Source organism: Xiphias gladius, chromosome 15 (assembly GCF_016859285.1).
Source record: "Xiphias gladius isolate SHS-SW01 ecotype Sanya breed wild chromosome 15, ASM1685928v1, whole genome shotgun sequence".
Classification (NCBI taxonomy): domain Eukaryota; kingdom Metazoa; phylum Chordata; class Actinopteri; order Istiophoriformes; family Xiphiidae; genus Xiphias; species Xiphias gladius.
Window position 1 is genome coordinate 2088590 of NC_053414.1, and position 26508 is coordinate 2115097.

General features: G+C 44.8%; 2 protein-coding genes across 7 annotated transcripts in view; one reads left to right on the plus strand and one right to left on the minus strand.

Moving 5' to 3' along the window:
- alg13 (ALG13 UDP-N-acetylglucosaminyltransferase subunit) overlaps positions 1-5115 on the minus strand; it is a 20181-nt gene extending 15066 nt beyond the window's left edge. For both annotated transcript variants that reach the window (XM_040146567.1, XM_040146566.1), the window contains exons 1-6: positions 4846-5115; positions 3691-3774; positions 1673-1723; positions 1474-1520; positions 1065-1137; positions 265-346 (exon numbers count right to left, since the gene is read on the minus strand). In XM_040146567.1, coding sequence (XP_040002501.1) covers positions 265-346; positions 1065-1137; positions 1474-1520; positions 1673-1723; positions 3691-3774; positions 4846-4965 — 457 coding nt within the window. In that variant the 5' untranslated portion in view covers positions 4966-5115. The remainder of the gene's footprint in view (positions 1-264; positions 347-1064; positions 1138-1473; positions 1521-1672; positions 1724-3690; positions 3775-4845) is intronic.
- aars2 (alanyl-tRNA synthetase 2, mitochondrial (putative)) lies at positions 3683-26507 on the plus strand. 5 transcript variants are annotated; one of them, XM_040146561.1, is made up of 23 exons: positions 3718-3789; positions 9977-10267; positions 11940-12128; positions 12211-12356; positions 13612-13803; positions 13986-14130; positions 15769-15914; positions 16011-16119; positions 17018-17056; positions 17305-17419; positions 17897-18024; positions 18308-18446; positions 18538-18707; positions 18797-18910; positions 20065-20205; positions 20787-20924; positions 21075-21178; positions 22481-22589; positions 22688-22813; positions 22912-23022; positions 24767-24850; positions 25915-26028; positions 26113-26507. In XM_040146561.1, exons 2-23 carry the CDS (start codon positions 10034-10036, stop codon positions 26278-26280), a joined length of 2961 nt encoding a protein of 986 aa, XP_040002495.1. In that variant the 5' UTR covers positions 3718-3789; positions 9977-10033; the 3' UTR covers positions 26281-26507. The 5 variants fall into 5 exon arrangements, with proteins under 5 accessions (XP_040002498.1, XP_040002495.1, XP_040002496.1 ...); XM_040146562.1 differs by lacking the exon at positions 3718-3789 and adding an exon at positions 4695-5063; XM_040146563.1 differs by lacking the exon at positions 3718-3789 and adding an exon at positions 5595-6123.
- Position 26508: the final 1 nt, after the last annotated feature.

The following is a 26508-nucleotide window of genomic DNA, read 5'->3' on the forward strand; positions in this document are numbered from 1 at the left end:
CAGGAGAGCCCCACACACACACACACACACTTCTATTTTTGTGAGGACACTCATAATGCATTCCCCATCCCCTAGCCTGAGCCTGATTGTAAACCGAACCATAAAAGCAGGTCTGAACCCTCAAAACAGCCTTTGAAGGTGTGGGGACCAGACAAAATGTCCTCACTCTGTAAGGACTGTAACGCAAACTGGTCCACACAAAGATAGAAGTACAAGTACACAAACACAAACACTCTGAATGACCAATCACTGATCAGTACTCACATTGACAGAGGGCGGCGGAGGCGGGGTAACTCCTCGGGTAAACAATGTCATAGTGACCATTGATTGAGCAACAAAGTGTCACCTAGGCAACACAGAAGACTGACAGTCAGCACTGAGCAATCAAATCACAGTTTAATGTCATGTGACCTGCAGCAGAGGACGTGGTTTTCTGCTCCGTCTGTTTTTAGCCTTTAGTTGAGTCGGAGACGTTAACGTCTCGTTTCAGATTCGTCACATTTTCACAGTTTAAACTGTTTTTCATCCGAGTCACACAAAACAATTAAATACGAGTTTCTGATCAGACTGAGTCACCTGGATGTTTACAGAGCCACAACAGGTGAACAGACACAAGGAGGAAAGTCTTCAACAACAGACCTCCACCTGAGGACCACAGGTGAGAGAGCCAATGAGAGGAGAGCAGGCGCTCCAGGGAGGTGGCATGTCACTATCCCTGTTACACTACTATTGTAATTGCAGCCTTTGTAACTAGAACTTGTTTTAGGTACGTTTTGATTCATTAGAACTTTTTAATGAAATGAGGCACATCTTTCTTTGTTCATTCACTTTGTTCATACTCAGTTTTTATTATTTCTGCTCTGACTGTGCAAACTAAACAGTCTTGTGTTCCCTCTATACTGAATATGGAGAGAATGACAATAAATCCAACCTCATGTCACTTCCTCTAGTGGCCTCTCTCCACCCACAGACCTTTAACAAAACTTTAGTTTGACATTTTGCCTCTTCAGAACATTTTAATTACATGCATCAGAAGACTGTTTGGCAGTTGTGTTTCTTTTCACCTTGTCCACAAAGTCGTCCTCTGAGATCACGGTGGCTGGTTTCCCCGGGTAACGATAGATTAGGAAACAACGTCTAAACACACACACACACACACACAGTTTACCATTTAAACTGTACGAAAGGTTTATCATCAAAACATTGTTTTGCCATTGAGGTGATGCAATGTGTAATCTGATAATGTCACATCTCATAATCCTCCATGTGATCACAAGATGCTCATCACACACTTCTGACTTCATGAAAATCCATAACCTTAAAAACAGAACAACTATGGCGACCTGCGAACGTACACACTGACTCGGTGGAAACAGCAGCCTCAGTTACATCTGGGAAACGGGATTTTTTATTGCAGTTGATTTTCAGCGTGTACGCTGTAATGATCCTGGTGTGAACATGAGTTTTTCTCACCTGTAGAGCTGAGACAGAGCCTTTATCTCCACCTGACCCACCGTCTCCTGAAAACACACACTCACTGTTACACACTGTTATACACTGATCAGCCACAACATTAAAACCAGTTACCGGTTTTAATGTTGAGGCTGTACCTTTTTACATAGAACACACCTACAGCTGTCAGCGGACTGAAAGGTCAAAGGTCACAGTTCACCTTCGGGTCCTCCAGACGCTCCAGATATTTCTCAAACGAACCTTCGACAAACTGAAAGAGAAAACGGACACAGATCTGAAATGTAGCAGCCGGCAGTCGGCCATCAGCTGGTATCAACATGAACCTCCCCTGCCTCAATCATCAAAACTATTGGACTACTGACTGACAGACTCATGGCCAGGTGTGGCCTTTTCCCTCGTTATTTCATGACAAATTAAGCAGATAAAAAGGTCTGGAGTTGATTCAAAGTGTTGAATTTGCATTTGGTTCATGGGAACTCTCAATATGTGGTCCAAACAGGTGTCGATGCAAATGAAGGAGGCCGTCATTAGCCTGAGAAAACAAAACAAATCCATCAAACAGAGCAGAAACTGTAGAAGTGGCCATATTCTTAATACCTGACCTTTGCGGTCAGTGGCTGCCTGAAGTCTGGAACCCGTGGACGTCAGCAAATGCTGAGTTTCCTCCCTTGAGATGGTTTGTCAGGCCTTTACTCAAGCCGCCTTCAGTTAATGCTTGTTTGTGGGACTTTCTGCCCTAAGTTTTGTCTTCAGGAAGTGAAAAGCCTGCTCAGTTGGGTTGAGGTCCTGTGACTGACTTGGCCATTGAAAAATATCCCAATTCTTGCCTTGAGAAAATCTTGGTTATCAATATGCTTTGGGTCATTATCAATCTCTACTGTGAAGAACCATCCAATCAGTTCTGCAGCATTTGGCTGAACCTGAGCAGATGGTTTAGAACTATACACTTCAGACTTCATCCTGCTCCTTTCACCAGCAGTCACATCATCAATAAACACCAGTGACCCGGTTCCACTGGCAGCCATACATGTCCACGGCATTACACTGCCTCCACCATGATTGACAGATAATGTGGTGGCTTTGGATCATGAGCCGCTCCTTTCCTTCTCCAGATTCTTATCATCCTGGTAAAAAATCATCAGGGTTTCACATCTGTCCCAAGAATCTGGTCCCAGAACTGGGCAGGTGTTTTTAGATGTTTTCTGGCAAAGTATAATCTGGCCTCTCTTTTCTTGAGTCTCACCAGTGGTTTGCACCTTGTAGTAAACCGTCTGTATTTACATTCATCGAGTCATCTCTTGACTGTAGACTTTGACAATGATACACCTGCCTCCTCCAGAGTGTTGCTGACCTGGCCAGATGTTGTGAAGAGGTTTTTCTTCACCAAGGAAAGAATTCAGCGATCATCCACTTTCGTTGTCTTCCAGGCCTTTTGGTTCTGCTGAGCTCGCTAGTTCATTCCTTCTGTTTAAGGATGAACCTAATTGTTGACTCTGCCACTTCTACAGTTTCTGCTCTGTTTGATGGATTTGTTTTGTTTTCTCAGGCTAATGACGGCCTCCTTCATTTGCATCGACACCTGTTTGGACCACATATTGAGAGTTCCCATGAACCAAATGCAAATTCAACACTTTGAATCAACTCCAGACCTTTTATCTGCTTAATTTGTCATGAACAAAAAAAAACAACGGATCGGGACACACCTGGCCATGAGCCCTTTTCTCCAATTACTTTGAGGGACTTACTAAATGAGGGACTACGTATAAAAACGGCTGTAATTCCTAAACGGTTAATGTGATATTTTTGTTGAAACCCTTGAATTACAGTTTAAGTCTTCACCTCAATCCCATCTTGATGGCTTCGTTTCAAATCAACTGTGGTGGTTAAGAGAGGCACATTTAAGAAAATTGTTTCACTGTCCAAATACTTATGGACCTAACTACACACACACACACACACACACACACACACACAGTTTGACTGACTGCTTTCTCACCAAACCAAACCGGATTAAATAGGCTGGTACTCAGTAAAACTCAGTGTGTGAACTTATCGGGGATAAGGTTTCCGTAATATGAGGTCAGAGGTGCTGTGGAGATAAACACTGAGTTTTAAAACCACACTGACAAACTGTGTTTGGTGGATCACACCTGATTAACAAGTCTGTGCTGATACTGATCAGGTGTATCAGATCTAGTTAGTTAGTGGTGAACTCACCGGTTCAAAGTTGCATCTGTTGGCTCTCATGAAGTTGGCACAGTCCTGACGGATCTTCTGATGGTAATTCTGAGAGTAATACAACTACACACACACAAAGTAAGTTCAACGTACGCAGGATATCGTTTCCTTATCTGGCTTCGCTGAGCCTGTATCAGGAAGCTGGTTATCAACTGGCTCCGTGAACTCTGGATTTTCCAGTGATCCGGTTTGTTGGATGTTAATTACAAGCAACATGGTCAGAACTATGAGCAAAGTACTATCTGATGATGAACAAAGTGATGAAAATGCGATGCAGATAAAAAAGGGTAAAGCGACGTCCGACTGTTTCTGGAGAGAAAAGTAGTTTGTGTCTGATGAGGTCAGTCTGGATGAAATGTTCATTCATAATCATGAGACATATTCAACAGCGTGTGGACAATAAAAGACATCAGAGGGTTTAGTTGTTATTTCCATTCATCGTCACAGACTCTCCTCACATTATTCTGAGCTGCAGTGAGAGAATCAGTAAAACCGTTGACGCCGTCAGGGATCCGGCGATGGACCCCGGTAGGAAGCAAACCACCGCAGTAACCCTGAAAACCCAGGGTTAAACCTAAAGTTACCTCACCAACCACAAATCCTGCTGCGGCGTCTCAGGTCCGACTGGATCCAGACTGGGACTGACCCAGAACAACGTCATGGTGAATTTTCAGTCTAAATCAGAGCCAGTATCTGCAGCTGTCGGACCAGCGTGGTGAGTAAAACCACTTCCTCTGACCTGTGTCGGAGCAAAACTCTAAAGAAGCAGCAGAAGACGCAAACACTAAAGGACAAGGTCCTCAAAACTGTACCGAAGTACAGTACTCGAGTAAATATACTTGTCCACCTGTGTCCAGAGATTAAAAAAACCCCACAAAAACAGAAAACAGCCACAGGAGACACCTGAGTTATGCTGATGACTCTGGACTTTTCATGCAGGGCATTTACTTGCAACTGAGTACTTTTACTCAGTTTACTTTTTACTGTGCTGGCACTTTTATCTCAGGGACAGGGGTGAGTACCTCCTCCACCTCTGGTCTGCTCGGCCAGTTTCCATGGTAACAGTAAAATTAGTCTGAGACTGGTGTAACTGGTGGTGCCCCACCCCAGGATGTTAGCGTTAGCCGGGCTCACCTGCTCTGACACGGCTCGGAACAGACTGGACGCGTCCCGGGCCACCATCTTCCTGTAGAGTCCCAGACTGGACAGGTACTCGTCCATGTTGACGAAGTACTTCTTCAGGCCTTTCTGCATCCCGCCGCCGGTAAACTAACCTCAGCGTCCGCGGTAAACTCGATGAGCTCGGTCCGGTTCAGATACGACGGCACGAGCCGCTGCCGCTACGCCGACAGGTGAGTTTAATCAGGTCTGATGAGCGCGAGGCCGCTCACCTCTGCTGAGGCGTTCAGGGACCAACCCAGGCTCAGAAATACAGAGGTCGGAGAACACAACTAACTGCATTTACGACTCGTCTCAGACAATATTCACCATAATCACACCATGCGTGTCATTTCTATCAGCCCGGTCTTCTTAAACAGCGACAGGCCGGTTTAGACGATACATCGCATCTTGGATTACAACAAAAGAAATCAATGAAGTATCGATCCTTCCATATACTTAATCATATCGAACGGTTAAACATTGCTGTAGTGGCTAGTTATTAGTTTGTGTAGTTTATTAGGTGGTGATGATGATGTGAAGAGGACGAAGGAGACTCCGCTGACACCGTCTTGATTGCATATAAAGGTTTATTACAAAGAAGAACAGCGTCAAGTCAAGCACCTGCAGATCTGCTTGTGAGAGGCTGTGAAGCCAATGAACCAGTCTGGAAATCAGTCTTGACCACCGACTCTTAAATAAGGCCGTTGTCTTCCTAGGACACGTCTCCAACATATGTTTTAATCATAAAGTGTTACCTCAGTTTCCAGAATGCGAGGCCCCCTCTGAGGCCCCCCGATCTAGGGCCTCTATGATAACACATAGTCTACCTCTGCATATTTAACTGTACACCTCATTTGTTTTTCTAACATTTACAACTTTGGATTCCTTTTAAATATTTGCTTTATTTAGATTTGATTTTGATTGTATTTTTCTTTTGCTAGTCATTGTTTTAGTTTTGTCATTTTCTTATTTAGCTCATTTAATTTTCGTTAACTCGTATTTCATTTACTGTGGTTTTGTTTTTATAAATTGGGCACCTCAATGGGCAGCCGAGGTTATTTAGGGGGGCAGGTGTAGGACCAGCATGTACCTGGGTGGGCCTGTGGTTTTGTACCAGAGCTAGAGAGGCAGCAGGGAACCTGATGGCTTCGTTCTTTAGCCTGCGTGAACCACATCTCCTCGGTGCAACAGTGGCCTTTTGATTTTATGTTGGATTGAAGTTTGTTTGAAGACGAGCAGCCACTACAGCAGGTCAGCGGATTATTTCCAGTAATGTGTCTCGGTTCACTACAGACCAGCAGGTAGTACACCAGCCAGGGTCTAAGACCTGGTGTTTTTGGATCTCGGCCCTTTCAGTGTTTCGGGGATAAAATGTGAATCGTCTGATCAGATGATGTGAGATCACAGCTGTAAAAACAGTTTCTGTTTATGTAATGGAAAGAGGAGCGATTGTGAATGTGCTCAGTATTTTAGTTAATATGTGCTCTTTGTGTAATGAGTAATACTGGATCTGCCACTCCACTGGCCACCTGTTCACTACAGGACTGGCTTTGAGGTTTTGCTCCTGGTCTACAGAGCACTGAGTGGTTTCACTCCCAATTAAATATCCAACATGCTCCCAGTTTATCAGCCCGGCAAAGTTCTCCGGTCACAGGACGAGTCCGGCGTTTCTGCACCAAACGCTTAACGGACAGAGGGATTTACTCTCTACCTCTCACCCAAAGAGGACAAGAGGAGCCGGGGATCGAACCTCCGACCCCGTGGTTAGTGGATGACCGGGTCCACCTGCCGAGACACAGTTTGTACCTACGCCGTCTTCTTGTAAGGATGAGATTAAGACGTGGCACTGTGGCTGTTTATGTGTGCACTCTGTCTGAATTTAGAACTTCTTCTCTACTGATCCCTCACCTGGTAAAAACTCTGATACTTTGCTTTACAGATAAACCTGAACTTGACAGAATTAACGCTGCCTGTCAAGACTTTGACAGAGTCAGAATCAGAGGCTCAATAGTCTGTGTGGTGATGATGATCAGTGGATCAATGTGGAAATAATCTATTCGAACCTTGAGCGTTTTCATCCCGTGAAGCTTCAGGTTTAAACAGAAGGTTTTGTTTCACGCTGTTGCGTCTTATCGTGGCTTCACGTCCGCGTCTCCTGTTGGACTGAATCTGTGTCTGTCTCTGGTGAGTGTTCGGACAGATCCAGGCTGCAGGTTGTTTTGTGACAGACTGAAACTGAAAGATGATTCACTGTCTACGAGAGATGAATTCGATTATGTCCATGAAAACCTTTGGATTAGTCTGTGTAATGCTGGACTGTAAAATGATTAACGTGGTACAATCAATACTTTGGCTCATTGATCGGAGGAATGAGGGTGAATCTCTGTGCTTACTGTTCCTGAAAGACTCAGGCTTCTCTATAGTCACCTGATCCACGCTCCAGTCCAGGAGGTGGCGGTAGCGCGCCTCAAAGCTGCTTAAAAACCACCACATTTACACTTGATTAACAGGTAGACTGTTTAAAACACAGTTTGTTGAAACCTTTACGTATGAAGATGGAAAAACTGGTGATTTCACTGTGTTTTCTCCTTCAGACCAGATCTCTCTTAAAAACCACCACATTTACACTTGATTAACAGGTAGACTGTTTAAAACACAGTTTGTTGAAACCTTTACGTATGAAGATGGAAAAACTGGTGATTTCACTGTGTTTTCTCCTTCAGACCAGATCTCTCTTAAAAACCACCACATTTACACTTGATTAACAGGTAGACTGTTTAAAACACAGTTTGTTGAAACCTTTACGTATGAAGATGGAAAAACTGGTGATTTCACTGTGTTTTCTCCTTCAGACCAGATCTCTCTTAAAAACCACCACATTTACACTTGATTAACAGGTAGACTGTTTAAAACACAGTTTGTTGAAACCTTTACGTATGAAGATGGAAAAACTGGTGATTTCACTGTGTTTTCTCCTTCAGACCAGATCTCTCTTAAAAACCACCACATTTACACTTGATTAACAGGTAGACTGTTTAAAACACAGTTTGTTGAAACCTTTACGTATGAAGATGGAAAAACTGGTGATTTCACTGTGTTTTCTCCTTCAGACCAGATCTCTCTTAAAAACCACCACATTTACACTTGATTAACAGGTAGACTGTTTAAAACACAGTTTGTTGAAACCTTTACGTATGAAGATGGAAAAACTGGTGATTTCACTGTGTTTTCTCCTTCAGACCAGATCTCTCTTAAAAACCACCACATTTACACTTGATTAACAGGTAGACTGTTTAAAACACAGTTTGTTGAAACCTTTACGTATGAAGATGGAAAAACTGGTGATTTCACTGTGTTTTCTCCTTCAGACCAGATCTCTCTTAAAAACCACCACATTTACACTTGATTAACAGGTAGACTGTTTAAAACACAGTTTGTTGAAACCTTTACGTATGAAGATGGAAAAACTGGTGATTTCACTGTGTTTTCTCCTTCAGACCAGATCTCTCTTAAAAACCACCACATTTACACTTGATTAACAGGTAGACTGTTTAAAACACAGTTTGTTGAAACCTTTACGTATGAAGATGGAAAAACTGGTGATTTCACTGTGTTTTCTCCTTCAGACCAGATCTCTCTTAAAAACCACCACATTTACACTTGATTAACAGGTAGACTGTTTAAAACACAGTTTGTTGAAACCTTTACGTATGAAGATGGAAAAACTGGTGATTTCACTGTGTTTTCTCCTTCAGACCAGATCTCTCTTAAAAACCACCACATTTACACTTGATTAACAGGTAGACTGTTTAAAACACAGTTTGTTGAAACCTTTACGTATGAAGATGGAAAAACTGGTGATTTCACTGTGTTTTCTCCTTCAGACCAGATCTCTCTTAAAAACCACCACATTTACACTTGATTAACAGGTAGACTGTTTAAAACACAGTTTGTTGAAACCTTTACGTATGAAGATGGAAAAACTGGTGATTTCACTGTGTTTTCTCCTTCAGACCAGATCTCTCTTAAAAACCACCACATTTACACTTGATTAACAGGTAGACTGTTTAAAACACAGTTTGTTGAAACCTTTACGTATGAAGATGGAAAAACTGGTGATTTCACTGTGTTTTCTCCTTCAGACCAGATCTCTCTTAAAAACCACCACATTTACACTTGATTAACAGGTAGACTGTTTAAAACACAGTTTGTTGAAACCTTTACGTATGAAGATGGAAAAACTGGTGATTTCACTGTGTTTTCTCCTTCAGACCAGATCTCTCTTAAAAACCACCACATTTACACTTGATTAACAGGTAGACTGTTTAAAACACAGTTTGTTGAAACCTTTACGTATGAAGATGGAAAAACTGGTGATTTCACTGTGTTTTCTCCTTCAGACCAGATCTCTCTTAAAAACCACCACATTTACACTTGATTAACAGGTAGACTGTTTAAAACACAGTTTGTTGAAACCTTTACGTATGAAGATGGAAAAACTGGTGATTTCACTGTGTTTTCTCCTTCAGACCAGATCTCTCTTAAAAACCACCACATTTACACTTGATTAACAGGTAGACTGTTTAAAACACAGTTTGTTGAAACCTTTACGTATGAAGATGGAAAAACTGGTGATTTCACTGTGTTTTCTCCTTCAGACCAGATCTCTCTTAAAAACCACCACATTTACACTTGATTAACAGGTAGACTGTTTAAAACACAGTTTGTTGAAACCTTTACGTATGAAGATGGAAAAACTGGTGATTTCACTGTGTTTTCTCCTTCAGACCAGATCTCTCTTAAAAACCACCACATTTACACTTGATTAACAGGTAGACTGTTTAAAACACAGTTTGTTGAAACCTTAACGTGGTACAATCAATACTTTGGCTCATTGATCGGAGGAATGAGGGTGAATCTCTGTGCTTACTGTTCCTGAAAGACTCAGGCTTCTCTATAGTCACCTGATCCACGCTCCAGTCCAGGAGGTGGCGGTAGCGCGCCTCAAAGCTGCTTAATGAACAGGAAGGAGAAGTAGAAGCGGCCAGAATGCGCATGTGCATCATAACAACCTGTAGTCACTGACAGGGTCGAAATGGCCCAGGTTCGGTCTGGGTCTGTCTCCGGGTCTGTCAGAGTTTGATCCGGGTCCGTGGTCCAGATGTTCAGACTTCTCTCCCGGAGGCTCCGGCCGGTCAGCGGTCCGGCGGGCCTCCTCTCCGCCCGCTCAGCTCGCTCCTTCGGCGGCTGTCCTCCGGAGCTTCCCGCTGCCCGGGTCCGGAGCACCTTCCTGGACTTCTTCCGGCAGAAACACGGACACCTGCTGGTCCCGTCCTCCACGGTCCGGCCCAGAGGAGACCCCAGCCTGCTGTTCGTCAACGCCGGCATGAACCAGGTGAGTGTAGACCCGGTCCGGTCCGCGGGAAAACCTGCTGACAACATCACCGCCGTCATTCTCACTGTTATTAGAAGATGGAATTAAACCCCAGTAAACACAGGTTTAACAGTAGTAAAGGTGAAAACTGGTTCTACTGGGTTTGGATTTTCTTTAAAGGACCGATCTGCTATTTTTTCCATGTGTCAGTCCAGTAATTACCAGACCCCCTTGATTTTCCGTCCATCAGCTTTCATACTGACTCTGTGCCTTCAGTTCCAGCTCATTTCTATGAAGATCAACCAGCAGTTTAAAGAAACTTCAGTTACGCAAATGAATCTGGGTTTTTTGGTTCACCTGTTGTTGTGAGAAGGTGTTGGACATCCCAGCTGAAGTCGTAACGCTGTTTAAAACACAGTTTGTTGAAACCTTTACGTATGAAGATGGAAAAACTGGTGATTTCACTGTGTTTTCTCCTTCAGACCAGATCTCTCTTAAAAAACCACCACACTTACACTTGATTAACAGGTAGACAGAGTCAGATTTGTGAAACTTGTATCACTGTTTGTAATTTTCATTCCAAATGGTGAAAATATATTTTAAACCCTGTTGCTTCATAACTTTAACAAACATGTAAAGGAACAGGAACGAAATGCTGAGGAGGATTATTATAGTTGTATATGTGGTCTTAACTATAACTGGTTTTTATACACAAACACTGTTTTTGTGTTCTGCAAATTTAATGATATTTTTGTCAAAGGTTTATAAGAGATCCAAAAAAATTCCTGCACACTATAAGTCACCATTTTATTTATTACAGTCAGAGTTTTTGGTCTTTAAATCTGCTGCGCAGAGCTTTCAACTGATTGTCTCAAAAGGTTTGTAAAATTGTGCTATTTCAGCTGCTGTTACGGTCAGTTCAGTACAAAACAAGACCAGGTCAAAACCTCGTATATGGCTGGACCCGACCTTTATCTGTTTGCTTCTCTCCTACTCTCTGTGGTCACATATATAATATTTCAGTGCAGCTGATTTCCCAATAAAGCTGTTCTCATTTACATGTTTTTCTGTTTCTGTTGTCACACGACGGAACAAGTATGAAATAGTGACTGAAACGTGGCCCATTAAGACTAAATGTTAACCAGCAGTCATTTCCAAGCTGCTGCTCTGCTCTGCTAAAATCCTGGTTTTATAACAAGACACATAAGTTAAAGACAACGGCTGTGCTTTGGTTTATATTAACGTGTTTCAGATCAGTCAGAGGGAAGGTAAGAAGCTCATTCATGTCTGTCAGCTGCCGTTCAGTCAAATGAAAGAGACACATAGAGAGGTGTGTCTACGGAGGGAAAAGGGTGTGAAAAGTCTGTAAATCTAGCGACAAAGGCGCTAAATTGGCAACACTGCCTGTAAACACCCCCTGATTCACAATAGGGATTTTTTGTGCCAGCTCATTTTGAAAGAGCAACGACCAATGGGGAAACTCCAACACTTGGCCGGCCGACCAATGGTGTAACTTCATCACTCAGTCAATCAGTCAGTGACAGACATTCGCGTTTCTAAGGCTGGCCCCGCTGTTGCGTCCACCAAATAACAAACATGGACGTGGTGAAACTGAACAGCGCCACCTCATTAAGCAGCAGATTCGTCTTTGCTGTCCTGTTCCTGGTCAGCTGCTGACAGTTTGTTGTTTCAGTTTAAGCCGATCTTCCTGGGGACGGTGGACCCTCGCAGTGAGATGGCCTCGTACCGCAGAGTGGTCAACAGCCAGAAATGTGTCCGAGCCGGAGGGAAACACAACGACCTGGAGGACGTGGGCCGAGACGTCTACCACCACACCTTCTTCGAGATGCTGGGAAACTGGTCGTTTGGAGACTACTTCAAGGTTAGGGGGTCACTTCCTGTTGACGGGGGGAGAGAAAACTGTCCAACATCACAACAATTAATATTTTTGTGTCTGTGTTCAGGAAGAGGCGTGCTCGATGGCGTGGAGCCTCCTCACAGAGCATTATGGGATACCTGCAGACAGACTGTATGTGTCTTATTTTGCTGGAGACGCAGCGTCAGGTCTAAAAGCTGATGAGGAGACTCGACAGATCTGGTTAGACATCGGGTACGAGTTTAAAGAGTCACTGATGATGTTTGGAAGTAGGAAGGGGACAGAGGACAGTAGCAGCTGATTGTCAGGACGGATGCTGGTCTGGTTCGGACACATGACAGGACTCAGGATTCAGTCTCACCCTCTGACTTGAAGGCTCAGTAAACCACAGTCCACTATAAAAATACTCCATTACAAGTAAAATCCTACATTAAAAGTTTTACTGAAGTATCCAAAGTAAAAGTTGTCATTATGCAGAATGGGCTCATTCAGTGGTTTATATTAATCACATATATCATCAGAATATTAGTACCGATGTGTTAATGTTTAACCATATTCTAATATTGTCAAAGTGGTGCTAAAATTGAACAGCTTCATGTACTGTTTGTGCTTTAATCTATAACAAAACATCATAATTTATAAGCTGATCATGTTTACATGTAAAATCTTAATATGAAAAGTAACTAGTAACTATGGCTGTAAAATAAATGTAGAGCAGTTAAAAGTACAATATTTGCCTCTAAAATGTCAAGTACAAGTACCTCAGAACTGTACTTAAGTATGGTACTTGAATAAACGTACTTAGTTACGTTCCAGCACTGATGATCAATAAAGAGAGGGTGACGCTCAGGGAACTGACACAACACGAACAACAAACACAAAACATCTACTTTAACAAATTCATTCAACTTTTCTCCCACACTTAAAGCTGCATTCATGAGTTATCGTAATTATGAGTTCCTGACCTTACATTAGCTTCCAGGTCGTAAATACGTCTGGGAAGGTCTGATTTTTCTCACGGCTCTGATTATTACGTTTCTGAAAACCAAATCAACACGGACGCTTCACATCAGTCTTTCAAATCTTTAAACCCACATTTAGTGGATGTGGTGATACAATGTTGACGCACATGACCACCTCTGCTGAGTTGTCTGGTGGAAATCTTTCCAACATGATGTGAATGCAGCATCAGCCCAGCCCCATTATCATTGGTACACAGAAGGTAAAAGGCAGAAGGAAAACCACAAGAAACCGGTTCAGTCAGACAACAGTTCAGGGTGAAGAGACTCGGGGCTTTGTCAAGAACCAGGGCCCTGATGTCAAGCTCTTATAACTGACCCCATGTTCCAGGTTTTACTTGTCGGAGCGATGTTCTGGGATTTGGCAGGTCATTTACTGATGAATCAGTGTTTTAGACCAGTATCTGGATCAGACTGAATGTCACAGCAGGGGGTCAGAGATGATGTCAGAGATGATGTCTCCTCCTCAGGGTCCCCTACAGTCGCCTCCTGCCATTCGGCCTGAAGGAGAACTTCTGGGAGATGGGGGACTCGGGCCCCTGTGGTCCCTGCACTGAGATCCACTACGACCACGTTGGGGGACGAGACGCTGGAACGCTGGTCAACGCTGACAGTCCTGATGTGGTGGAGATCTGGAACCTGGTCTTCATGCAGTATAACAGGTTCACACACACACGTAGACCAGTGCAGAACACATTAAACCAGTTCAGTCCACATTAAACCAGTATCTGATTCATAGAAAAACAGTTCAGAACACTTTCAACTATTAGCCTTGAACCAGTCTGCTGGTTGTACTGGTCAGCTCCTAGTCTGATGGGTTCTGTGTGTGTGTGTGTGTTATCAGGGAGGTGGACACCAGTCTGCGGCTGCTGCCCCAGTTCAGTGTGGATACTGGGATGGGACTGGAGAGACTGGTGACCGTCCTGCAGGGAAAAAGATCAAACTACGACACCGACCTGTTCACCCCCCTGCTCCACGCCATCCATCAGGTATGCAAGTCCAGCATGACATCAGGTGCTCCAGGACACCACATAGAGTACACCATGACACCAAGTGCATCCCCCAGGTACATACGGACAAAACACAATGACGCTGAATACACCAGAACAGCACATTCACCACAGACACATGGGGTGTTTCATAGAGCAGATTACCAGTTAAACCAGGCTACTTTTCAGGAAATTCTGTTTCAAAAAGGAGGTTTAGATCTGATCTCAGCTACCATGGAAACGGATCCAGCAGACCCACCTGGTCCTGCTCAGGTTCGGCAGAATCCAAACCTGCTCCCTCTGGACTTGCGGACTGAACCCTTGCAGACCTGTCATACGCACAGTTACGTCTTCGCCGTGATCACGTCAAGTCCGCGAGGCTGCTGGACCGCGAGGGGATGAAATATGCTATGAGACGGGATTTAAAGACCTCTTGTGTTTCCGTGGAGATGAGCTGACGTTAGTGAGCCTGTAACCCCGGTTCTGAACGGTTCTGATGCCCCGAACAGATCTGGTCAGAATGTGGAGTAAAATGCTCCTTTATATGAGGTGCAACATTAAACCACCATGTGAGGATCCTCACACCACAGATGGACAAAAACCAACCTTGCCTGTTTGGTCTGTTCATGTGCTGCATGTGCAATATGAAGCCTTACTACATCCATGAACTACCACAAAAATGAAAAAATAAATATGGTACATATAGCGATGTATTATGGGTAATTTTCATCAAGTCTGGTCAGTTCTGCACCCTGTGCGGACTCTCTGGAAGACTGCAGAAAGTCCACCTGAGGCTCCTTGTGGACTTGATGAGTTGTAGATCTGGACAGTCCTCAGCACTGACAGACTGGATGGGAACGCACCCGTTAAATCCAGACATTTGGCTTTAGTTTGAAGACTATACCAGTGCTACAATCAAAGCGGCAGACTGAAATCCAGAGTTCCCCACAGAAGGTTCCTCTTTGCTAAAATCTGAGCTCCAGTAAACACCTGGGATTTGAAACTCAAACTCTGACCCATAGTTATTGTCTCATAGTAAGAAATAGTTTCACCTCTCTTCATGTCAGTTGAATGAAATGAAAGAAACAGACGCCCAGAAATCCACGTAACAGAAATGCAGACAGCAACGAGCTGCAAGTCTGAGGTGATCTGAACTCAGATCACCACATACAGGCTGCGGTGCAGGAAACGTAATCCAACTGATAGAGAACATAAATCCTTCCAGTGTTTTAATGTTGTTACACATCCATACGTTCATTATCAGCATTTACCCAAAGAAAATCCTCACGTGGGACTTGAACCCACAACTGAAATGATTCCGCTCTCAGTGTTGAGTTCTACTCTGCTCTACTCGCTGCTGAGCTGCAACACGCTGCTAAAGTTCTCTTCATCTTTAATTGCACTGGTTCTGTTCACGTTGTTTGTTCACAGCTGCTGCTTGATGTGATCTGTGTTTGATGTGTCAGGTCTGAGTTTCATAAAATAAACCAGACTGGACCGCGTCAGCTTTACGAAACACTGATCCCGGTTCAGGTGGTCTGGCTCATGCAAGACAGGCTTTTCACAGTCAGCTCTGCTCGCTTGAGCCCCCTCGTCTTGGTGATGTGTCTGTTGTCATGGCGATGTGTCTGTCCTCAGAGATCGAAGGTGGGGGCGTACGGTGGCAGGACGGGTGCAGCAGACCAGGGAAAGTTGGACATGGCGTACAGGGTGGTGGCCGACCACATCCGTACTTTATCAGTCTGCATCGCTGACGGAGTTCATCCAGGCATGTCAGGAGCCGAGTGAGTCCTCCACCAATCAGTGGTCAGAGTTTCAAGTAATTAAAAAAAACAAACTACCAATGCCGTTTGTTTATTTGCGTGTTTGCTGTTTGTCAGGTTGGTGCTGAGGAGGATTTTACGGCGGGCGGTGCGCTTCTGTGTCGAGGTCCTTCAGGCTCCTCAGGGAGCACTGGCCAGCCTGGTTCCTACTGTCACCCACATCCTGGTAAAATACATTTCCCATAAACCCTCTGACCAGGTTACCAGGACACACCTGGAGTCTGTCTGTAACTGATGCTGTTGATGCATCAGAACCTGTTGTGCTCGCTCTCTCTGTGGATCGGTGCATTTACTTTGGTTCGACGTTGATGCGGGACTGAGATCTGTGGAGAAACTTCAAACACAACCAAATATAAAAACTCAGCTTCAGGATTCATGAATCTTCAGCCTGCCCTCTGCAGGAAGAGGCAAAGCATGTGATACCATACGAACTGCAGAGCATGAATAATTAAATCATGCACGGGAATTAGTTTGGGTTTTTCTTCCTGGGCAGAAGCTTCTGATTTGAAATAAGAAAAACGCACAGAAACACAAGTTTAACAAATATTTCACATCCATAATTCAGATGACTTAGAGGAAGAAGATAAACTGGTTCAGTGGAATTTGTTTGCTGGAGAATAATATACACTAACGTCTGAAAATGTCATTTGAAATTTCAACGTGTTGTTAAAAAGCTTTGCAAACAACTGAACAAAAAGAAGCGAAAATCTGTACAAAACTGGAAGAGAATGTTCAGTTCTTTATTAAGAAACATGAACTGATGTCACCTGTAAGTATCATCTGCGTTTACTGTTTGTACACATGAAAAATAATCAGGTTAAAGTACATAAAGGATGCATTTAAAAATCAGCAATACAGATTGAAAAGTAAGAGAACGTTCAAATCCACAGACTGTGTAATACAGTTAACAATCAAAAACATAATAAAGAAACCGTAAGAAAATCAACATTTTCGATTGTTCTGATAAAACAACAGTGGTGTGGTTATAGTACTGTGCTGCTGAAAACAACGGGAGACTGACTCTTTCTTTCTTTCCCTCCCTCCCTCCCTCCCTGTGTTTGCAGGGCGACGTGTATCCAGAGCTCCACAGGGAGGCAGACCGGGTGAGTTCGGTTTCATCCACATGGTTCACACTCATTCGGAGCTGAAATCAAGTCACTAAAACAGATTTCATTTTTAATTCAGCGTCACTCAGTCTTTTCTCTGAGGCTGTAAATAATGTATTGTTTAGTTGGAGGGTTTGATAGTTCCAGTGCTTTGAATCGACAATCAGTGAAATGATGTAACAGGAAGCTGTCATCAGCAGCTGTTGATTGACGACTGCTGTCGATTGTTGTGGTTCTTCCTTCAGATCATGGACATCATTAATGAGAATGAGGCTCAATTCCTGTCGTCTCTGCAGCAGGGCAGCAGGCTGATCCACCGCACACTCAACAGAATGGACTACAAACATGGAGTCTTCCCCGGTCAGTTCACCTCTCAGTTACTACAACTGCCATCCACGGCAGGAGTCAGGATATCCACGTATCTCCGTCTGAAATGAAAACCAAGCTGCATTAAACTGAAGCAGCAGGAACTAAAGTTAGGGTTGTTGTATAATGAAGAAACAGGTTCTCAGCCTACATTTGCTTAATACTTTATTATCATTATTGCTAACATTTTTGCCACTGTATAAAAGCAGACAAGGAGACATAGATAAGTATGAAACCGCATAAAACACTTATTAAAAGCAGATGAAAAAAACTGGAAATGTGCAACAGGACCCAGAGTGCTTAATCCAGTCTGGTCCATAGAGAATCTCCTACATTCTGAATCTGGAGGAGTTTGAAGAGCCAGCAGAGTCGGACTCAGGTTTCTGGTGTTGTGGACGGATGTTTGCAACAGGTTTTTATCAATAGAAAATAACACAATTAATACATGTATTTATTCTGTATGTATATCAGCCTCGGTGGCCTGGTCTCTGCACAGGGACCTGGGTTTTCCTCTGGACCTGGTGGACCTGATGTTGGAGGAGAGAGGAGTCCAGGTGGACCGTCAGGAGCTGGACCGACTGATCGCTGAGAACCAAAAGGTGAAGTTTCACTCTGATGCGTGTTAACATGGAAATGCTGTCTGGTCCAGCAAGTTGCAGTCTTATGGGGACATTAGCTCCCATAATGCACGTTTTCTCCAAACTTTTACTGTGAAAGGGCTGCTTGACTTACTCTGAAGGGCTTTTACTGTGAAGGGCCTGAAATGAACTGTTTGATGAAGCCGTACTTGTACGTTGGGGACCAGAGGAGAACCGGACTTGATCTCAGCTGCGTGAGTCCTGAGCCGAGGACGCACAGTTAACACCGGTCTCTGTCTCTCAGGTGGCGTCTGATCTGCAGTCAGGTGTTCAGTCTCAAGTGATGTTGGACGTCCTCAGCCTGGCAGAGCTGCAGCGTCTCGGGGTTCCTCACACTGACGACAGCCTCAAATACCAGTACAGACTGGAACAGGATCGATACGGTACCTCTGACTGAGTCCTACCTACACAGATAACACACCTGACCCACTGTGCACGGTTCAGGCAGGTAATTTCTAGCACGTCTCCTCCCAGTGTTCCCAGCATGCCATGCGACAGTCCTGGCTCTGTATGACGGTGAGGCTCTGGTGTCAGAGGTCACTGAGGGTCAGCGCTGTGGGGTCGTCCTGGATAAGACCTGTTTCTACTCTGAGCAGGGGGGGCAGTCACATGACCAGGGCTACTTCACCCGGGACGGACTGCAGGTGAGCTGACCGCTCACGCAGGAAATGAATCGTGGGTACCTTTTGTGCGTCCAGGTGAGGTCTGATTCCAGGTGTTTCCCGTCTCTCAGGACTTGCTGTACCCTGTGGAGGAGGTGGTCCTGGCGGGGGGGTACGTGGTCCATCAGGTGACTGCAGCTGACAGTCTGAAGACTGGAGACCAGGTCCAGCTACACCTGGACCAGGTAAACATTAACCCAACATAAACCTGTGCAGAAGTCTCTCTCTCGCTCTGCCTCTTCATCGCTCTGTGTCTTTAACATTCCGTCTCTGTAACATTGTTTAGATGAGAAATGATTTTCAGTGAAAAAGTTCAGACGCCGATCAATAAATCATATTCTCATATTTCTCATGTTGTAATTGGTCGCACTGATGAAACATTCCTATCATAGTTGATAAGAGGGGTTGTCCACTAACTGGAGGGTGTGCGGTTCGAGTCCCGGCTCCTCCGGTCCGCATGTCGAAGTGTCCTCGGGCGAGATACCGAACCCCAAATCGCCCTGATGGCTGTGCCATCAGTGTGAACGTGTGTGTGAATGGGCCAATGTGGCATGTGTTGAGTGGTCGGTGAGACTGGAAACGCTCTACGGAAGAGCAGTCAGCTTCACCATATTTCTGAGTGCGGAGGAGTTTAGTGCAGCCGACAGATTTTAAAACCGGAGTAAAAGTAAATCAAAGAGAGTTTATGAATATAGTCTTAACTCTTCAGATCGCATTTCATGGACTACATGTGGAAATATAGACATAAAATGTTTTTGAGTCAAGATTCGTATTAAAGATAAACGTCTGAAAAACTTTTACTCGCAGTTTTAACCACCTCAAACAATCGTAGGTCTTGAGGTGAAAAAGAAAATCAGTTTGATCTATACTGAAGAATTTCATCTTCCAGATTACTTCCATCCTCTCAGATTACACCTGAAAAACTATATTTATAAAGTCTGATAAAAGATAAATGAGCGGCAGCTGCCACAGCGGATCCCAGTATCAGAGTTAGTCAGCATGCGGGTGCTGGACTCAGATACTCAGGCCGTCTGGACTCCTTAATAACAGACAGCTTCGTCTACGCTGAGACAACACTCTGTTGTGACATCACGGGCAGCTGTAGGGTCACATGACTGTCGTTTACACATCTACGACATGTGACACATCTCATTGTGGGGTAGTTAGACAGTCGAGTACATGCTGGACTCTGGATTTACTCTCAGAATTCACACACTCAGATAAAACGTGAAGGTTAATGTAGAAACACATGTTCAGAGCTCAGGGCTAATGCTAAAGAACGGGGGGTTCACATTTTTCTTCTCTGTCCTCCGTCTGTCCTCCGTCTGTCCTCTCTCAGGTCCACAGATTGTCCTGCATGGTGAAACACACAGCGACTCACATCCTGAACTTTGCTCTGAGGACAGTTCTGGGTCCTTCAGTTCAGCAGAGAGGATCTCATGTATCAGCTGACCGCCTCCGCTTCGACTTCAGTGTCAAGGTCAAAAGGCTGGCTGGCTGACAGTTTGACCGACTGACTGACTAACTGACCCACTGATTGGCTGACTGGCTGACTGGCTGACTGACTGACTGACTGACTGACTGACCCACTGATTAACTAACTGACCGGCCGGCTGGCTGGCTGACTGGCCGAGTGACCCACTGTCTGACTGACTGACTGACTGGCTGACTGGCTGACCGACCGACTGGCTGACAGCAATCCGTCTGCAGCTGCAGATGTGATGTCAGGGTTCCTCAGTCTGAGCCTTGTTTCAGCTCCGTTCAGCTGTGATCTGTCTCTTTGGGAAGGAAGCTCCACCTGCGGAGATCATTTCCTCTCCTGCTGACTTTGACTTGTAATGTGTAACAGTGGACAAGCGTAGAAGGACAAGGTTTTGAGTTGGACTCTCCTTTAATTCCTGTTTGCTCACATGCTGTGTGTAAAGTATTTTCCTGGATATTCATCATTTACCTGTTTTGCTTTGGTCAGATCACCTGCCTGTTGACATGTACGGTACACGTCCCTGTTGTTGAGTATACCTGCCTCTGATGGTTTTAATGTGCTGTATTTTCCCTCCTCAGGGTTCTCTGAGTGTCTCTCAGCTGCAGCAGGTGGAAAGGTGTGTTAACAACATCATCTCAGCCAATCAGATCGTCCACAGCCAGGAGCTTCCTCTGCAGAGAGTCAGGAGCATCGCTGGACTGAGGACCGTGGACGAGGTGAACTAAGACAGATCGACAGATTACTGTCTCTGAATCTTTGTCACTGGTTTAATGTCTGTCTCACAGTCTCATCTGGTGTCTCCAGATGTACTGCCTGACTGTCTGTCTCCAGGTGTCCTGACTGACTGTCTCTTCCTGTCTCTGCAGATGTATCCTGACCCTGTCCGGGTGGTGTCGGTGGCGATCCCGGTGTCTGAGCTGCTGGACGATGAGACAGATAGGCAGACGTCTGTGGAGCTCTGCTGTGGAACGTGAGACTAAAACACACCTGTTCACCTGTACATTAACACACGCTCAAGCAACAGATAGGAAACCACAGTAACAAGCAGTATGGGGGCTGTGGCTTAGCAACACATGTGACACAAAAACCTCCGCCGGTAAAAGTCCAGAACATGTTTCGTCCGCCAGAGTCCACCAGAGTCCACCAGAGTCCACCAGAGTCCCAGTCAGATCCATAGAGCTTCATGAGATTTAAACATGACTGAAGCTTTGTGACGCAGTTTCTCTGTCAGCACTGCTGCTGTTTACGGAGCAGGGCTTTTATTTATCTGACACAACCTGCTCCTCACTTCTAATATCCCTGTTTCATAACTGGATTGGATCAGGATTCCATCAGAAGGATGCGTAGGCTTTTAATGTGAAACATCTACAGGAAGTGCCGAGTTTCATTTAATGGAACTTACGCCAAACAAAACACACACACGGCAACATCAGCTATGAAATGCCTGAGAAGTTGTTGGAGTAAAAATACAAGGTGACGTAAAAATAAAGTACACGAACCTCAACATTTGTCCTTCGCGGAAATGTCCAACATTTAGTTCTTCTGTCTTTGTTGATGAGGGTTAGTTGATCTGAATCATCCAGTCTTTATGCTAAGCTAGGCTAACCAGCTGCTGGCTGTAGCTTCATGCCTACTGTGAGACATGAGTGGGAACATCTGACCGTCAGAGAAGACGTGGATTTACCTAAATGTTGAACTGCTCCTTTAAGAACAATATTTAAATAGCAAATTCCATTTCACCGCTGATGAACACACACTGTTGTATTTAAGACTGTTCCCCTGAAAGCAGCATAGTCTTTGCCACTACCTAAACAACAGACGTAACTGTGTTTAAAATCAGAGTAAACGACGACTCTCTGGTTTCTAACTCAGGGTGTCTGCACTCTTAAAAAGTTTCTCAAAAAAAAAAGAGAAGGTTTTAAACAGACTTAAATTTCATTGACAAAGTGTCGTCTCTGGTCTGTTGCTGCTGTGGACGGAGACATTAGTTCCAAATGTTTGTGTCTCTGGCTGCGTCTGTCAGGAGACGTCCTCGCCCTTCACACTAACACGGGTCTGGTTGCGACGTGGACTGAGCTGCGGGAGGGTCAGGGTTCAGTCAGACACTGTCACGAGATCATCAGCTCAGTGGACAAGTGTCAATGTTGGAAAAAACCTAAATGAATGAATCATTTTTTATGGGTTTTAAAGTCCCATTCGTTTAATTAATGAGCTGTAAAATAAGCGATCAGACTGAGAAACCCTGTCACAGCTGCAGCCTCTCTGTGTTCAGTCACCTGCTTCAGACCGGAGCGATAGAGGATCTGGTGATCGTCTCCGAGAGACAGATGGTGAAAGGAATCAGTCGGATCATCGCTGTGACGGGACAGGAGGCAACACGGGTCAGATACGAGACTGATATCCATCTGAAGAAGACGTGAAAAAATAAATGTAGAAATAGAATGTGGGACCGCTCCTTTAAACCCCTCTGTGTTTTCAGGCTCGGGATGCAGGTCAGGTTTTGTCTCAGGATGTGGACTCTCTGTCAGCCAGACTGACAGGCTCCCCCCCCTCTTGTCTTGACTCCGCTCAACGTCTCGCCAAGGAGGTCGGGGTCCTCTCTGATGTAGGTACATTACCCACGATGCACTGCAGCCAGCCAAATGAGGATAAAAGGAGCCGTGTTCCTTGCTCAGCTCTTTGACCCTGTGCTGTGTCTTTCAGGCTGTAGATAACACCCCCATCCCTCAGTGGCAGCGCAGAGAGCTGCAGAGTCGACTCAAAGCTCTGCAGAGGACCAGTAACACCACCGTCAGGAAAATGGAGACTAGAGAGGTGAAGGCACACGCCTGAGACGCACCTGACTCTGTCTCACATGAGTCCGCTGCTAGAGGGATAAATAAAATCTGTGTTTCTGTACCCAACGTAAAACAGCTGATGGCAAACTCCAGGTGTAAGAACACGACTGTCAGCTGATTGTTTCTGCCTGTCAGTCAGATGCTGGGGCGTCTCCTGTTTACTGTAAAGTGAGCTGAACACAAACACAACGGTTCAGCTGCTCAGAAACCAGCTGAAACACACAGACTGGGACGATTTGACAGTTTCAGGGTCTGTCCGTCTCTTTTTTACGGTTTAGGGGGCCAGACGGGTCTCTGACCAGATATGTAGGATCAAAAAATCTGTAGTTGCTCTGACTATGCACTGTGTTGTGTATAAGGTCATGACCAACGCCAGCAATGCCAACTGTAGTTGTGAAGAAACGGAAGATTCACGGGGTTGGTCTCTGCACCTTCCCAGGAGAAGGTCCGCAACAGAAAGAACTCCATAATGCCCACAAACCTTTCCAAACGATGAATGAAAAGCCAGAATAGTTTCTCACAGAAAAATACTAAATAGCCACACCAACCCACATACCTGGAGTCAAGACGGAACATTCACCTGGTTGCTCTCTGCACCTGTGTAACATCACGAGTGACGTCACTAAAATGGCCTCAACACCGTAGTGCAGCAGGCTACACAGCGGCCGCGACAAACTTGTCCCCTAATTAGACGTGTGCCTGAAAATCAATTCAAATGCAGCTCTAAAATGTAAAAATGTCAATGCGCTGACTTCACACTTGTTTTAAGTAACTTAACATCACATGTACAGAAAAAACACCGAAAAGAGGCAGAGCGAAGAAAATGCGACGGGCGACGTCCATGTCGAAAAGAGGAATTACAGCTCACGGAAGAAGAGTTTGTAAAGTAAGACGACTGCAGTTTACAGAAAGGTGTCTTATGTTCACATGAAACATTCCAGCCCCCAAACACATGCAGAAAAATGAATGAGGTTATAAAAACACACGCTCAAGCAACAGATAGGAAACCACAATAACAAGCAGTATGGGGGCTGTGGCTTAGCAACACATGTGACACAAAAACCTCCGCCGGTAAAAGTCCAGAACATGTTTAGTCCACCCGGAGTCCACCCGGAGTCCACCAGAGTCCCAGTCAGATCCATAGAGCTTCATGAGATTTAAACATGACTGAAGCTTTGTGACGCAGTTTCTCTGTCAGCACTGCTGCTGTTTACGGAGCAGGGCTTTTATTTATCTGACACAACCTGCTCCTCACTTCTAATATCCCTGTTTCATAACTGGATTGGATCAGGATTCCATCAGAAGGATGCGTAGGCTTTTAATGTGAAACATCTACAGGAAGTGCCGAGTTTCATTTAATGAAAACTTACGCCAAACAAAACACACACACGGCAACATCAGCTATGAAATGCCTGAGAAGTTGTTATAAAGGTTATAGAGGTTATAAAACCGCTTCCGTTTCCAGTTGGATTTCAAAGACGTCTGAGTCCATCAGGGAGGGAAACAGGCTTTCACTGGTTTAATAAACAGTCCGTTTAAACTGGTGAAATTCCGAGGACGCATGTGAGACATATCATGTCTCTTCACTCAGGGTGGGGGGCAGGGTGGACATTAGTCCTTAGTCCTGTAGTAGTCCTTTACCTGTTTGACCTGATAACCTGCCGTCCTCCATGTTTTTGGTGCTGCTCTGACTGTGTGTTTTCCCATCATGCTTTGCTCAGGCTGCAGGTAGAGCTCAGGCTCTGCTGGAGAAGAACGGCAGGAAGGATCTGCTGGTGGACTCGGTGGAGACGGACTCTCTGTCGGTGAGAACAACCTGATCGTCAGTAACACCGACGAAAGCAGAATGAGACGTGGAGGGAGCCCGGCGTGATGTCGCAGTCACGTAGCGTCGGCAGAAACACGACAGGAAACGCACGACCCCGAGCTGGTCAGCCCGGGTGCCGAGCCTGTAGCCAGAGCAGATGAACGGCAGATAAAATGAGCATCTTTTGTTGAGTTCCAGACCGCGTACAGCCCCGATCAAATCAGCCGAGTGGATGCGTTTTCGACACCACGTAGGATGTAATTTAATTCCTGTTTCACGGTCGCACCGGTCACAGTATGAAAGATATCTCTGAAAACCAGTAGTGCTGATGAGGCCTAGAATTAATAACAAAGTGCATGAATTTATTGACATTTATGTCACAGCACGTAACAGTATTTCCTAATATCAATAATGAATCAGTAAACGTGGATTAACCAGTTTAAAATAAGTCCTTTTTATCTAAGGTCCACGTATGAATTTTACAGAACATCGGAGGTCTGGAACTACGGCAGAAAAATCACACACAAACATTTTATAACTAATTCTACTGTCTAGAGAAGATGTCGAAGACCTTTTTAAAATTCCATTTCTTTAATAACTTTGGGGCCTTTTTTTGAAAATCACTGAAATACCCTGGCATTTGCAGCCGTGTCAGTGGTTCTTTTCACCCAGTGGGAGACGTCGGCGCTGTTGAAATCCACCAGATCTCTGACAGACTCTGAATCACAAGTCAGAGGCTGACGTCAGCAGTTTTTCACACTCGGTCAATGGCAACAATTGAATTAATATACAAAGAGAACAAAAACAATTTATCGCAGAAACACAGCAAAATAATGACAGCAACTCACAAACGAACAACAACAAACAAGGATTAAAATATAGTAAAACTAAAGTTAAATAACGGAGGGACAGTAGAAAAGTAAATGAGTCGATACATTAGTTAAAGATAAAAAATGAAACGAGAGGTTTACATAAATTAACTCAGGCTGTAGAGGCAGTAAGACTCTTATGACATCGCTGTGGCATCATACACCTGTTTTCACACCTGTCCTGATGTTTCAGGTTGTGATGAAAACGGTGAACCAGCTGAGCTCCATCTCTCCTCTGAGTCATGTGATGCTGCTCGCTCACCAGGGGCATTCTGGGAAGGTTCTGTGTGCCTGTCAGGTTCCCAAGGTAACCATAACTCACCTGTCAGTGACATCACGGGGGGCGGGATTATGTTTGAAGCCTCCGATTGGCTGTTTTCTCCCTTCTCAGGTCTTGACGTCTCTCTCGGCCTCCGATTGGGCGGTTGCGGTGTGTCGTCACCTCGGGGGGAGCGCTGGGGGCTCAGCGCTGGTCGCCAAAGGAACAGGAAGTAGCAGTGACATCGCTGAGGCTTTAAAGTGGGCGGAGGAGTTCGCCCGCCGGAAAATACAGCAGTGATGTCGCTGGGATGTCGCAGCGCCTCCTGGTGGAGGCTGTACCATTGTTGTCAGAATGGACCGCACTAAGGTACAGGTGACTGTAAGCCCCACCCACAGCTGCAGCCCGCCTCTTCTCATTGGACAACAGTCTCAGGGGTGAAGGTTTATTATTTAAAACAGATATTTTATAGTTTTAAACTGAACATTTCTTTGTTTTAAAAGAAATAAAAACATCTCGACTCACAAT

Coding starts and splice junctions, on each gene's coding strand:
- aars2 (XM_040146561.1), top strand. CDS start 10,034: ATGTTCAGACTTCTCTCCCGGAGGCTCCGGCCGGTCAGCGGTCCGGCG. Junction 16,120..17,017: donor CTACTGTCACCCACATCCTG/GTAAAATACATT, acceptor CTGTGTTTGCAG/GGCGACGTGTATCCAGAGCT. Junction 18,911..20,064: donor TCCAGCTACACCTGGACCAG/GTAAACATTAAC, acceptor GTCCTCTCTCAG/GTCCACAGATTGTCCTGCAT.